Source organism: Brienomyrus brachyistius, chromosome 2 (assembly GCF_023856365.1).
Source record: "Brienomyrus brachyistius isolate T26 chromosome 2, BBRACH_0.4, whole genome shotgun sequence".
Classification (NCBI taxonomy): Eukaryota; Metazoa; Chordata; class Actinopteri; order Osteoglossiformes; family Mormyridae; genus Brienomyrus; species Brienomyrus brachyistius.
In genome coordinates this window covers 2,717,562-2,733,285 of record NC_064534.1, presented here as the reverse complement: position 1 = coordinate 2,733,285, position 15,724 = coordinate 2,717,562, and the positions used below count along the sequence as shown (strand labels likewise).

At 49.0% G+C, this 15,724-nt stretch overlaps 1 protein-coding gene across 5 annotated transcripts in view; it reads right to left on the bottom strand.

Annotated features, from left to right (window-relative positions):
- LOC125714484 (multivesicular body subunit 12B-like) overlaps nucleotides 1-15,724 on the bottom strand; it is a 44,068-nt gene that overhangs the window by 12,727 nt on the left and 15,617 nt on the right. For all 5 annotated transcript variants that reach the window (XM_048985171.1, XM_048985177.1, XM_048985143.1 and 2 more), the window contains 3 exons: nucleotides 15,494-15,623; nucleotides 14,889-15,005; nucleotides 6,129-6,223 (listed from right to left, as the gene is read on the bottom strand). In XM_048985171.1, the coding sequence (XP_048841128.1) occupies nucleotides 6,129-6,223; nucleotides 14,889-15,005; nucleotides 15,494-15,623 (342 nt within the window). The remainder of the gene's footprint in view (nucleotides 1-6,128; nucleotides 6,224-14,888; nucleotides 15,006-15,493; nucleotides 15,624-15,724) is intronic.

The following is a 15,724-nucleotide window of genomic DNA, read 5'->3' as shown; positions in this document are numbered from 1 at the left end:
CTAAAATATCAGCAGGCTGCTGGTACCATCTCCAGGGTTACCCCCCCCCCCCCCAAAGCAAAAAGGCAGGTGGAGCCAAGGTGTGGGCCCAGCCGGGAGCAGACAGTCTGCTGTTAACCAACCCCCTCCCTATACGACCTCATGAAGGCCGCGCTGACCGCAGCCCACTCCACCGGGGGCCACAAACGCGAGACGACCCCCCCACGCCTCTCCCAGCGAGCACTAGAGGTGGCTGGACTTTGAGGAGGGGGGGGTAGGAGGGTGCTTTGTGGCCCCTTTCTGGTCCTGACGTGAAAAATAGAGCCAGGGCCCGACGAAGCCGCGGAGACATATTGTGGTTTATTCTGTCGCCTGGACCCGCCATCTGTGCCAGTCAGGGAGAGCGGCGGCGGGCGGCGGGCAGGCGGGCAGGCGGCAGGGAGCAGCCGCTCCCCCAGTAGCCGTGCAGCCGCGGCCGGTCATTAGTCAAATTGCCTAATGAGAGAGAATAAAAAATGCCCCCCTCCCCCGCCGCCCCACACCCTGACAGGAGGAATTTCAGAGGTGTCACAGCTCCTGACCCGTACCATGAGAACAGATGATTGTGAGTTGCTATTTTCAGATTATTTTAATGACTCCGGCTCCATGGCTCCATTCCTTATCCTTTTGTTGCCCCCCACGTACACCCCCCCAACCCCATCATGCTGCTACCCAGTAGCGGTCTGCAGCTCCTCCGCAAGAAAACCGTTACAGATCGATATAATTCCCATGTTACATTTGCAGATTTAATTGCGGTGACGATGAAGGCGGGGAGATTGTCAGTGTGGATATGAGTCATGCTCGTTGGAGATTTGTCTTCAGAGTGGAAAAGGTAACCCAAACATGAGCGCCCGAAATTGCATACTTGTTTGCTATATAGTAGCCAAAATGTAGTATACAGCGTGAGCAGTTTGCCCGAGTCCTAAGCATGGATGAGACAATAGACCCAGGTGACATTCTACATTCTGCGAAATTTCGAAGTATGCATCTGATGAACACAATGCTATCCCACAAGGCCACCGTTGTCTGCTCAAAAATTTGTGTCAAGATGGCGGAAGAAGTGCCTTCACTGTATAAAACAATGCCCAGTTACATTAGTCGACTTAAATATGTATTTTTTTCTTTTTTAAATAATTTTTAACTACGTCAAGCTACGTCATGGGAAAAATATCTTGGCCTGGTAATAGGCAATAATGGCAACTGCTATGTGCCTGAATGCATGCATACTGTTTTCAAACAGACATAGTGCATTAACGGTCGAGTAGTAGGTTACTGACCAAATTCAGTACCTGCTGTACCAGTATGCAATGTTGGACACACCCACATGACGACACTGGTCATGGAAATAACATCAACCATCTGATCTCGCTATTGGTGCGGAATGATGAGGTCCGTGTTTCTGTGACATCTGAGGGGGTGATTAGCCACACGACCACCCACGTACCAACAGCGAGGCCTCCGGCAGTGTGCCCATCCGCGGGCCGTTCCATCAGTCTTCAGGAAAACTCTATAAAACCCTATAAAACCCAGGAAGGGAAGAGGAGGGGGGGCCCCAAAGCTGGCTGCATTAATGGTGTGTCCTGAGCACCTCAGGAAGCACGTCTTTAGTGTCAAACAGAAATGATAATAACGACGGAAATGCTGCCGCATGGACTCCGCAGGGCGACTTACTCCTGCCTGCTTAATAGCTCAATAGTTTTATTTACCAGAGGTTAATGAGTCATCTGCCACTATGACATGTTATCACACTGAAGAGCGGCACACCAACTGGAAGCTGAACGGGACTTTGGGTATGGCACCTTCAGGAACATCGGGGTCATTAAGCAGACGGGCGTTGGGTGTCTCTTCGTTCACCAGGACCTCATTCTCGAGCACAGCTGCGGCGGAGGGCGAGTGCCAAGCCACCACCATGTATAAAGAAGGCGGTGCTCTCCGGACGGGTGCGCTGGCAGCGCACTGACAGTGAATCGTGCATCAGCAGCGGATGGGGCACGCAGTAAGTGTAATTACACAAATCCCCTCTTAATTAGCGGTTCTGAGGGTATGCTAACCCGTAATGATTTAGAGGGGAGGGGAAGCGTCATGCTCTGGCCCGCGGACGTAACAGGGAAGCGGTCGAGCGCGCGGGGCCCCCATCTTGGCTGGCCGCCGTCATACGCAGGAAGGACGGGAGCCAGATCCAACACAGAGGCTGTAAAATCGGGGGTGTTTATCTGGCTGAGCGGAGTGCCCTCCTCCCCCATGGGTGTTGCCGAGTCTTCCCGCCCTCACGGCACCACGTGGTGCAGGATAAGCAGTGGCAGGGCCGCGGATGACAGCCAGAGACGGCCTCCCCGGCAGGCCCTAACCCGAACCCAAACTCATTCATCATGCCGATAAGCCAATCCGCCGACACCTGGCCACCATTCCTCATTAATTATGCTAATCAGTGTGCCATTATTTTCCCGGTGACACGGGCACAGACTATTAGCTGGTTAAGGTGATCAGATGCGTGCCCCAGCCGGCCGTGGGGGCGACGGGATTATTGGGCCGGGTCTTCGCTGTCGCTCACACCATGTGAACCACTTCAAACAAAAACCTCATGCTGACCTTTAAATTTCACATGGCCTTTGATACCTGCCTAATGTGGTATTTAAAATGAAACAGCAGCCATGTCACTATTGGTGTTCAGTGCGGTCCCTGTACTCTAGGGGGAGCCCTCTTCGTGTCAGCCTGGCTGGGAGCGCGCTGGGAACCCGCTGGAGACCAGAAGCATCCTGCTCTTTCCTCTTCGCTTTCAGCTCCATGCACGGCCCGGACAGGCGAGGGAAGCCCGTTTCTTCCTGCGGTTGTGGCAGCACCAGACGCCCTGCGCGCTGACGAGACCTTCATTTACAGAGCCTCCATCACTGTGCTCTTAATTCACACTATGGATTAGGCTCCCATTAATAACAGACTTAACAAGTGAGCAGGGCCATTAAAAGATCTTTAAGGCATATTTGACCATTAATCTCCTTAAACTATATTTAATGACTGGAGTTCTAGAAATATTTTTATCAAGTTCTAATTAGCAGTGTGATAACAAACCCTGCTGTACAGGACCAAAATGAGGACCCTTTGACAGGCCCATATATTGAGGGAGCAGTTTGCGGGCCCCGGGAATAATGGGGCCCTGCTTTTATTCTAGGAAGACTGCCTTCTGGGGGGGTGGGGGCCGGTCAGCACGGTGTGAATCAAACCCGAAGGCACCAACAGGGGAATCGCAGCCGCCATTTCTCTGGCAAATTCTGTGGCTGTGGCTCCTAGTATGGATGGGGGGGGTTGGCTTCCTTTCAGATAATTGAAATGGTTTTACTGCAGAGAAATTTCGTGGTTTAGACCCTGCATAATGTGAAACAATGCTGTAAATCAGACGGACGACTCGGTCTGTAAAAATAAATAAATAAATACATTTAATCTGAGTTTAGCTGAAAGTAAGCAGATCTGAGGTGAGAGTCTTAATAGACCCTCAGTTCCGGGTGCGGGGGGGCCGGCAAGAGCCCACTGACGCGTACAGCTACTACTCAGTGTGGGGCCTGGCCAGACCAGGCCGGGGGGGGGGTCCTGCGTTATCCTTCATCCGGCTGACGTCGCACAGAAGAGGAAGATAAGATGAAGGTTTTGTTTGAAGCCCCGATGAGGGGTTTCTTAATAAAAGCTCTGTGCAAAAATAATCTTTTTTCTCCATGTTAGTCAATCAAAAAATGGTGTGGTGGTTGGGGGGGAGGGGGGTGTAAGGAGAAAGAAAGTAATTTTGCATAATCAGTGAGCACCATCTGGAACAATTAACCAAATTCCACAGGATGAGAAGGATCAGTCATATTAGCTTATTAAAGATCCAGAATTATACAAGTAATAAATCCTTAAAAAAATGAAGCATACCCGCGCCTGTCATCACTATTTTAACTTCAAATAGCGAGGAAGACTCGATAAGGCTGAAGAGAGGAGATTAATATATGCAAATTACGCCGAGCATTTAAACCCCCAACAACTGTGTCAGGTTTGGCGCTCTTATTATGGGCTTCATGTTTTATTCATATGCCGGCTCACCTGTCACTTCGTAAGCTATAATATTATGGGGTATCATTTAACGGCGCAGAGCAAGGCTTTAATTGGAGGCTCCGCTGCGTTTCCCAATCATGCCCGGCAAATTAAAAGCAGATGCATGCTCTCTAATAAGGAACCCTGATATCAGTTCCGCAAAATCAGAAATCATTGTCACCGCATTTTGCAAACGGAACTTCATTTTCATTCTTTTTTTTTCCCCCTAACGGCCGAGCATCTCGCCCGTCAATTAATTGTGCTTCTCTTAATGGGCACAAGAATGACAGAAGCTCCACACAGCAGATTAAGGGGGCCGGATGAGGGACACGGACAGATTACCGCTCATGTGACTGCTCCCGGAGGATGGAGGGCGGACCAAATGAGAGTGACCGACATCACAGGACCCCCCCTTTACAGAAGTCTACGGCCAGTTGCTCAAGCAAGAGTGAAATCGAGACCCAAACGATACAGGGTGGGGCAGACTGGTGAAGATCCCTGTCTGGGATCAAAGAGGGACAGGTGAGACAAGGAGGCGCTGTCGCGAGAAGCCCCCCCCCCGGAGCGGAGCGGCGGCTGTCAGGGGCACGACGGCCGCCACATCGATGCGAGCCGGTTTTTAATATTCTGTTAATAAACGTCAGAGCGTCTGTAGCTGCCCCCCCCCTCCCCATCTGCCAATGATAGACTTCCAAGCCGCGAACCTCGACTTCTTCAAGGCTTCCCCATTTTGTTTTTTGCAGGTGGGCAATGGAGCCGAGGGGGATGTTTTGTTTCGAAGTGACGACCCCCACGAAGCTGTCAGGCCCCAAACACGTCCGCTCTGATGACTGCACTGAACACGGCGTGATGATCGACGCAGAGGAAGGTTTTTACTAAATTACAGAGAGCAAGACAGGAAGGGAGGGGCAGGTGTCCGGACCCCTGGAGCGGATCGATAGAACCCCCCCCCCTTGGAGACAGTGTCACCTCCACACATGCCTGCCTGTCACTTAAAGCTCTGCTCCTACAGAGACGCCTCGCAGAACGACACTGGCCACCGCGCCCCCTTTTGGCCATGCTGAAAAAATCCGTGTGTAAAATATGGTGGTCCCTGTGCCGGGCTGAATCTTATGCGACAGCGCCTGAACACTGGGCCGGGGGGGGGGATCCAGAGGGGTGGGGGCCCGGCTGGCCGTGGGCCGGCACTTCCAGCAGAGCGTGCTCCTGGCCACTTGGTGTCTCTCTCCCGCTGGATAAGAGCCGCTGCTGCAGTCGCCGACTCCTTTCCTAGCGTCACCGAGGGCCAGTTTTCACCACGCAGCCCACTGCCCCCCACCCAGAAAGAATGCAGGGAAGACGCAGCTGCCACGACTCCACGAGGAAAAGCAGGCGCTTACATAGGCCTGCTCCAGTGTAGTGACATGAGATCACCAGAAAATAAACACGGTGAAACTCAGGGCCATTTTACGGCACAAAGGACCCCAGCCGCACATTCAGGGGCGTGGGGATGACGGGCTTCTGTGGGAAGACGACGCCCCCGGGGAGCCTGCTTCCCAGGAGGCCTCGGGACCAGCGGACCACGCCCGGGTACGGCTACGACCACAAGCCTTCGTGACAGAATTAGAATTTAGAGATCAGTGGTCATCGCACCACAGCACACAAAAACGTTTCCTCTGCATTTAACCCATATGCGACACCGTGACATAGCAGGGGGCAGCTAATTCAGTGCCCGGGGAGCAGTGCTGGGGGGCGGTACCTTGCTCAGGGTACCTCAGTGGTGCCTTGCTGGTCGAGGATTCGAACCTGCAATCTTCCCATCACAAGGGCGCTTCCCTAACCATTAAACCACCCCTACCCACCACTGACACAACGGGATTATTACCATGCTAAGCTAACAAACAACGTACAGTTTAAGGAACAGGACCAGCACATGCCGTGACACCTGAATATGTAATAAATGTAAAGATCACTTCTTTAGTATTTGTTAATTGTAACATTATCTGTATTTAAGAACTCTGAGGAAATTAGCATGGACTAAATGAGATTGTGATTATGGACCAAGGGCTCACCTGAGGTGGCATACAGGCTGATGCAGTGCTTCTGGGTGGGGGGTGAGGCCTCTGTCTTCCCACCAAAGCAGGCGGGGGGCGTTGTGAGGGAGTGCCTGGAAGACAGAAGCCAGCTGCGAGCTGTCAGGAACATACGAACTTATGGGGGATCCGACAGGAGAAGGAACAGACGCATGGAGGGCGTGGCCCAAGGAGGAGGAGGAGCTTAGTGGTCCATGACCTGCCTCCTCTTACACAGTGATCAAAGAATCTGCAGTGGGTAGTGCTGGAGAAAGGTAGTGCCCGCACACATACCGCAGCCAGCAGACTTTTAGGTAGCATGTCCACTTATACACACAAACTCCACCAAAAAGGCTGTACTCCACACGCCTAATCTCTGCTGCCAAGGGGTGAACGTCAGCCTAAGGCAGGGGTCTCCCACTTGCGTGCTGGAGGAAGCCAGGCTCATCAGAAGCCAGGTGGAATAGAAACCCTACTGCACAGTAGCCCTCCAGCACCCGAATTGGAGACGCCTGCCCTAAGGTCACCTCCATCATAGACACGGTCCCCGACGTAATCGCGCAACAAAACGTGGATCTCGACGTGAATGCCACACCGCTAGCTGTGACACCACTGTGTGTGTGGGAATAGCAGCTTTAACATTAAACATCTACCATAAAAAAGGATAACAAAGTTAGTACACTGGGGGCATTAGTTATGCAGTGATGCACTGCAGTCGTACACGCGAAATATTAGCATGTTGCGAACAAAATCGTTTTTAACAAAATTGTTTGTAGCAAATCTGTGAAAAAAAAGTACACATTTAAGGGTAAACTGGCTGTTTTATAAACACCGTTTTGCACGAAGCTGCTCTGAAAGCGATCTGTGGGCTGTCTGCATAGTCTCCCAGGCCATACAGAGAAAAATCAATGAAATTACCGCAACATCACTAAATAACCTGCGACTCTGCAGAGGGCTGCAGCCAATTCCGTGTAGCTGTTTTTCCCAGTGGGCCAGAAAGGGGAGGGCGGACATACTTACCAGGATCGAGATCGCAATGGGTCTCCTGAGTAAACAATCACGTCTGCTTGAAGCTTTTTTTTTTTTAAAAAAAAAAAGCGACTCGAAACGTATTAATGCTGTGAAGCCAGACTGAAGAATAAGCTGCGATATGTGTGGAGATACGAAATGGAAGGTAGGGCAGAGAGAGAAGGACGAGGAAAGTGCGAGGACAATTATCGATTTCTTTGCCTATATTTGTTTCTGTGTTTTTTTTCTACCTTTGTTCTCTCGGTTGCTCGGTTTTGACTTATGTTTTTTAATCGCGATTGCGAAGGTGAAAGTTTCAGAAATAAAATTAATAATAATAGCAACGATGATGAGGTTAATCATCGTTTGATATGTCTGATAAGAGCCCCCAGGCAGCACTTTAAAAACGTGCTTTGACTTGTGCTAACGTATTTCAGTGCTTGGGCCTCAATTGTCATGAGGTGTTTTAGCTAGTAAAATGGCAAGCAGCGCATTTTCCCCACTCGGCAGGGGCACTGCAGGTCAGCTGGGGGGGCTGTGGACAACTCCTATGAGCCTCTGAAACAGCTCCTTCTTCTTCCAGAAAGAACAAACTCCAACTGGGGTTAATTAATTCTAAATTTATCACCAAAAGCTAGCGAGACCTTATGAGTGATACAGCCCCCCTATAGGTTTAAATTTAACCTCGCTGAACATCTCCTCAGTAGCAGAATGAGGAGGTACTCCAAACAAATGGGGGGGCCCCCGCTGTCCATCACGGCATGATTTAAATATCTTTGTCAGCCATGCTAAACTGCTGCCCCCCTCCAATGACATTAGGTGGGATGGTCTGGCATTTCCACCCCACCCCCTTCCCCCCCAGTGCCTGGCAACAGGCAGTCATCCTTCCACCCCCCCACCCCAGGGAAGGTGGGAGGCTGTGAAATGGAGACATGTGCTGTGTGGCCAGTTACACACCTCTCCCTCTTCTGGGGTCTGCTAGGTGGTGCAGGATCTTGGCAGCCCAGCGTTATAGATGATTTAAACTGCGAGGAACACAGTCTGGCATCCTGTTCTATTAATAATAATAAAAAAAACACAGTACACTATGTCATAGTGACGTAGCTAATTTGTTCCCAGAACAAAGTGACAAAAATAATCTAGCTGGTCAGTCGATATGCAATATTAAATTATAAATGACTAAAACTCATCAGTGTAACAGAGAGTGTGATAGCGCACAGCGTGGTCACATTTTCGTTGTGAGCGTGACAGCCGGCCCCGGATCGATGGGTGTGCGAAAGAGAAAACTCTGCAGCGTCACACCGAGACGTCGTGCTGTCGTGAGGCCGCCGTGACAGCAAGGAAGGATACTATATCGCCCCCTGGAGGCCAGGAAGCTCTTACCCCGAGTGATTCAGAAAACGGAGAGCTGCAAAGGGAAAATATAGTTAAAAAAGGAGGGCGAATGCAGGGATGCGTTTGATGTTCTCTTTCGTGTGTTAAAATTTTCCTGTCATTTTTAATCAAATAAATAAACGGGATAATTTCTATCAACAGCAATAAAACAGGCTGCCTGGTAGGTCGTGATATTTATGAGCTAAAGTCTCAAAGTCTGATTTATTTGCCTTGATAGGGTCGACCCACCCCCCCCCCCCCCTATTTACATCAGCATTTGGCTGTGTTAAATCTAAGCCAGTGGTGAATTTTTAAAAGGTTGGCATCAATCTTGCAGGACCGATTGGCACGTTTAATGAAGACCTGCCTCGCCCTACCAAAGGGAGAATGCGGATCGACATGACTTTCCATACGGAGAGACATTTCACAAACGCAGATAAACCGCAAGAGATTGTTTGGATGCTCTTTCCACGCGTCTAAATCTGTCTAGATGGTTTAGCTACCAGAATTGCGGAAAGAAAATGAACAACCATTTATGGAAAACTATTCAGGATAAGCTTAGCCTGTGAATATGAATCATTCAAGATAAGGTTTTTGATAAGGTTACTCATGAAACTACTGCGTTCTATGACCGTTTCAATAATTCTGTGAAACTGCAATTTCATCTCGTTTCACAAAGGGTTAAAGGAATTTTTACATTTTTGAAATTTATTGAAAGGTTAATAACAGCCCATGCGGAAGGCAGCAGACTGGAAACTGACCAGAGGGATGGACTATGGTGGGTCCTTGGTGACATGTCAACCTTATAAAACATTCAGCTTCTCTGCAACCTTTTCCACACACAAGCTGTGCACACTTAAAACCAACTAACACTCTTCATCTAGAAGGGGAGAGTCACAAAATGAACCCGTGAAGAAATGCAGCAGTCAGAATATTTAAGAAAGTATATTAACATATTAGTAAGAAACTTTCCTGTTTGGAGCACAAGGAACACGAGCGTGATGTACATGGCAGGATTTGCGAGCACCTTTTAAGTACACTGGCTGCTGGAGCATATGGCAAATCAATTACCAGCCTAATTCTTAAAACAAAAACATGGCAAGTGTATTGCTACATAATCAGCAGCAGCGGCTTGGTTCAGATTATGTCGGCCACTGGAGTTTTGAACACAATTAATCATCATTCTAGGCAACGAGAAGCCATATTGACACTTATTCCTAATTTGAATATTTAATTACAGTGTAGTTCCTCATTAAATTACTGTGAAAGTGGGAGTGCAGTCTGGACGATTTAAACAATTACAGCTTTTAACTCATTAGCCACTGGGCCAATGAAGGAAAATACCAAAAACTCAGAGAGACACGCAGGCAGAAACACGCACACACTTGCGAACACAGCATCCCCCTGGAAATCATCTGTGTGTGTTAATACTTCCGCATTTAATATCTGATTTGCTTATTTGGTTCGTTTAATTTATTCCTTCCCACAGAAAATCAAAAGGGTTAATTCCCCCTCATACTCCGCTACAGAAATTATCAGCCATACGATGAAAACCAAAAAATCCAGCAGTAAACTAATTGTTATGCAGAACAGAACCAGAACAAAGAGCCAAGCGCGCAAGCTAATGTGTGGGATTTGTATGAGCATGACGCTTTGAGGAGGAGGCTTAGCGGCAATCCCAGCTAAGCCCACAGACGGCGCCAGCATCCCGCTTCACCACCAGAGCAATGCAGAACCGACCCAAACAAGGTGGCGACTTCTCAGACATGGCCTCGGGGGGGCGACTAGCATTCCCGCGACCAGAGAGGGGACCCCGTCGGATGCTGGTGCGTTCCCGTTGCCATGGCAATACTGGGGGTCCCCAAGAAGAGGCTTTCTGATTACCAAGTTAACCCAGAAGGACATGAACTTTGGATCTTTAGGACAGCCCACCAACATCTTCAGTGCCCTTTAACAACAGACACACTGCTTACTTTGTAACACAACTTTTTCAACCCCTGCACACACAGAGCTAAAGCAAATAAAATCTGTAAAAACACAAAATGTTTCTATCCAATTAAAACTTTCCAGTAATATTAAGATGAATATTTACTGTCATCACTAATAGTAATGCCCGAGTGTTTTTTTCCTATTTCTACTCCGTTTCTGTTCACAGGTATGCCCCGCTTCACGAGTGATCGCTTTAGGCCACTTACGCTTTTACGAAAGGCCAACATTAGCACCTGTTTTTGGTAACCGACAGAAATCTGAAGCGGATTTTGGCTTTTTTATGGAAAAAAGAAGAGACACGCGAAAATAGCATTTAGCATTTGTTCATCAGCGAGCCAATCATATATAGTTATGAGCCACATGACGTTTTGGTCAGCAAAAGACCGCATGTGTGACAGTGCTCCCATGACATTATAATGGAGCCGAAAAATTACTATCGTCTAGAGACGTCATAGCCATCGTAGCGTCATAGTGCAACACAGTACACCAGTATCACCACAAACACGTGAGTAACCAAACCTACTGCACTGCCAGTCACACAAAAGTGCAGCACGAACAATCACGTACAGTACATATTACTTGATAATAACTATGTTACGGCGTTCGGTATGATTTGGTAGGTCATTTCCTGTCTCGGAATGTTCCGGCTTTTTTTGCCATAACAGTAATTGCTTCTTTGCTTTACCCATTTCAGCTTACAAAAGGTTTCACAGGAACGTTCTGCTTCTGGAACGCGGGGGATACCTGTATATGTTTTATTGTTTCATATAGAAAACATTCTGCATGACTAGTGTTGTTGAACTGTGCACTGAAAGAGGTAAGACTTGACCTGCCACCAACAGCAATAACTTAACAGACCTTAAAATAGCTGCCTGAACTGTCCTTAAGCTAAGCCACTGCAAGCACATTAGCATGTTAGTGGAAAGGCTGGGGTCTGTACAGAGTCTGTACAGAGGCCGTGGGGGGTCAGGGAGGACAGCCGAGAGGGTCTTTAATCTCGCACATGATGTCACAGAGTACCACGACGTGGCAGCAGAATGTGCTGTCAGCCTAGAAACTTAAAAGCCTCTGCAATAATTCCCCATTCAATAAAAGTATCTAGATCACGAACGTGGTATCCTGACAGATATCTTGTAGGTCATCAGATGGGGTGGCCAATGACCCCCCCCCGCCCCCCAACTAGTGCTATAATCTCCACCACCATGTGGGGTGAGGAAGGCTTAGATATTTGCCATCTCCATGACAACACCTCAGCACAACCAGCCAATCCCACGGGGACGCCACAGGCACCGCCGGCTTTGCCAGCCATGGTTCAAGTTTTTACTTTTTAAAAATAAACGCAAGTGTTTAGTTGTTACTTGATCACCAAATCGCGTGACTGTGGCTTGTGACTGGCTCAGCAGGGCCACTGTAGGCTCTGGCCCATGGATACGCACCTGTTTGCAGGGGGGGGGGGGGCTCTCTCACAGGCTGGTCTGCCAAGGGGCCCAAAGTCTTACTACTTCTGAAACTGCGAACTGCTAGCGCCGCTGTTATTTTTAGTCATTTATATTCACCGACCTTCTTCGGAGACACGCTCTAAATCATCACCACTCGCTGCAGTTTGAAATAGCAGTAAAAAAAAAAAAAAATCTGTGTGGGTTAACGACACACAAAAAAACACATTTGGCCTCAATATTTCTATGGTTGTGCCTCAATTTAAAAATATGTTTAGTGATATTCAGAGCTATCAGTTTGTGACAAACGCCAAGAGCCATCATCCACTGAAGGCAGATTTACTCCTGCAGTCCGTTTGGAGGGCTGCCCTCCCGTGATCACTGGCTTTGGCGAGAGAAGCAGGGCTTGATGACGCCCCTCTACTAGACAGTGAATGCAGCTCCAGTGGAACAGACAACAGGTAACGAGCTTACTGCAATTCGCTGAGGGTCACTGGGCATCACTGAGAGTCACTTTAGGTCACTGGGAGTCATTGCGGGTCACTAGCAATCATTCTGGGTAAATGAGATAACTGTGGGTCAGTGCATATCACTGGGAGTCACTGCAGATCACTACACATAATTACAGATAACTGGGAGTCACTCATTGAGAGTCACTGCCAGCACTGTGGGTCACTGTAAGTTGCTGCGAAACCCATGTCCCAGCAGAAAGAGACAGGATGGCTTCCTGCAGGAGACCTTTCCAGAGGACAATGAGCCGCACAGCACTTATGAAGCCAGACTTCACCTGGTAATTACCAGGCAAGCAGTTTTCTTAAGCCTGCATGAAAGAGTCTGCTTGTAAAAACCGGTCAAGGGAAGAGTTTAGCTCATTGAATTGTATATTTCAACTGAATAGAGTCTGTTAATAACTTGAATCCAGAAAAAAATAAGACAAGCCCTCCTGGGAGAAATGCAATGTTCAGATTTTGATTATACCATATTAAAATAAGTGAGATTTAACTGAATGTTGTCATGTTCAGTAATCATTACTGAATGTAAAACCCAATCAGCCTAAACCACACAGCCAACTCTGCTCCCCCCCACCCCCCACATAAAAACACCAGTGATTAGATCATGTGGACGTTACCAAAATAAAGATCTTGTGTAAGTGAGATACAGGGACCAGAAACAGAATCTTTCCTCTGTGTTTGTTCCACAGCAGATCATATGACTGCTGCACCCTGATGTAGGGGCTCACTGGTCAGAGAAAAGTCAAATAATAATACAACAAGACACCTCATCTGGGGGCATCTTGGCAATTATTCAGCCTGGGGCTCTCAGGAGCTGCAGGCCAGACTTCTACCTCTATCTCTATCTCTCTCTCACACACACAGAGACCTGTACTCATATCTTTGTGTGGGGACTGTCCATTAGTTTCTATGAGCATAACGCTAATCCCAGCAATGACAACCTTAACCCTACCCAGTCCTAACCTTAACAATAAATAACCAAACAAAATAAATGTCTTTTGGCATTTTTAGTTTTTTGATTGCAGTTACAGATGTTTTGTAAAACCGAGTTTCCCCACCATCAAAATAGCAGGTTATCATCACATTCTGGTGGTGATACTTGGTCCCCACAATGTAATGTATACCTTGATCTCTCTCTCTCTCTCTCTCACACACACACACACACACACACTCACACACAAAGATAGACAGAGACACAAAAAAACACACACAGACAGAGACACTCTGAAGACCCAGTCCTGTGATCCCAGGAGGCCCCAGTGACACAGCGAGGCCTGAATCTCAGTATTACTCTGGCGACCCAGTCCTGTGATCCCAGGATGCCCCAGTGACACAGCGAGGCCTGAATCTCAGTATTACTCTGGCGACCCAGTCCTGTGATCCCAGGAGGCCCCAGTGACACAGCGAGGCCTGAATCTCTGTGGGAATTTGGTGACCCAGCCCTGTGATCCCAGGAGGCCCTAGCAGGAGAGCCGATCCAAGGTACAATTTATTTTTCACCATTTGCTGCTTTGGAGGAGGAAGGATTTCCGGGAAGGGCCCCGGATTTAAGGTGGGGTGCACCCCACGCAAGTACACAACCTGAAGACGGGTACTCAGTATCTGGGACTAAAGAGCCTGAGAGTGACACCTGTTTTACACATAAACAAACAGCACTAGCTGACCGAGAGCCCCGTTACCTGCAGGTATGAACCACAGCTAGACGGCTCTGTTAAAACAGATTTTTTTTTCAGCAGACATCCATGTGCTTCTGACCTGACCCCCTGACTCTCTCTGAAGGACAGCAGAGAATTGCTCCCATGTCCTACTCCCCAAACCTCAGAGGGGAACCAGCTTGTTTACTTACGATGTGCTACAGGCTTCTGGAGATGGACTCAGTAAAAAAAAAAAAAAAACACACACACACACTCTCTCTTGGCCGAGGATAGGGGGCTGGAGGACTCACAATGGACACCCCTTCTTCTATAGCTGTCTTCTTCCACTCCACCCCTGTCGGAAAATGTAAAGGAGGCCCAGCGCCTCCTTGCGCACCCCCCACCCCCTGGTGGATTTCACGCTTTGTTTGTTGTTACCAGACCCCACAGAAGCCACTGTCTGCTCCGCGTGGGAGGAGCTCTGCCTTCCGGATGCTAAGAATTACAATATCCCATTACAGGCTTTTCAGCTGGGAATGATGGGAGCCAGCTTACGCGCGCGGACCTCCTCTGCCTCCCAGGAAAAGTTTCCGCATGGCTCCTCGAAGCTGTCAGCTCGGTGCTGGGGAAGCCATGCAAACGAGCGTACCGCCGTACCGCCGGTCGACACTTGTCATGTAACCCCCCTCCGAGGGGGACACTTTCCCGCTTCCAAGTCCCAGCAAGACCCTCAGGCGTCACCATTCTGCAGCTGAAGTGAGACTCAGAAGAAGGTTCCGGAGGGAGGGGTTCCGGATGGCGACATACCTGGACGGGCCGGGGGCCTGCATTTCTCTCCACGCGCCACCAGGATGATCGTGCTTGGTCTCATGTGTCTTCGGGACCTTTCCCAGTCCGTACCAAATTCGTATGCTGTTCAGCTCTCTGCGGGAAAGACCGGAACAGTCCCTCAGGTGATGCTCTTGTGCACGGTGCAGTGCCGCTAGCCGGAATGCGAGTGATATCAGCCTCCTGCTAACGTGAACGATCAGCGTGCTGGTAAATATCAGCTGGGGGCAGTCATTTCTACAAGGGGTGTAAAAGCACAGAGTATCCAAACTGGCAGGTTCGCTGGGGGGAAGCAGGCCTCCTGGCACCATATCTCTTCAAAGAGCTTCCAGAGGGATCGAGGCATTTAGAAATGCCGGTTGGGAATGGGAAAGGGAATCTTGTCTGTGACTCAGAGTCAAAGATGGAGTCTGGAACAGCTGGAAGTGGTGTCTTTAGAAAGTACAGTCTGTTCAGTGGCTCTAAACTAACCAATAACAGAAAAATAATGGAACAGGGAGGAAAACACAGTTTTGGTTCACAGTTTCTTTGTGGAAATCATGTGGGTGTAGTCATGTGATAACATAGCACGACGATCTTCTCACCCAACGAACGTATACTGGGGGGGGGGCACCCTGGACTTCCCGAGGACTTGGACATCACAGATGGCCATCTCGGTGGAGTCACGGGGGATGAACTTAACGCAGAGCCTCCTCTTCCGGAAGGTTCTCTCCTCTGTGGGGGAAATGAGAGCAGCCTGGGTGTGGAGATGGTCTGACTGCCCCCTGATCCTGTCGCAGCTCGGGGGTGATACAACAGACCAATGTGATTACAGC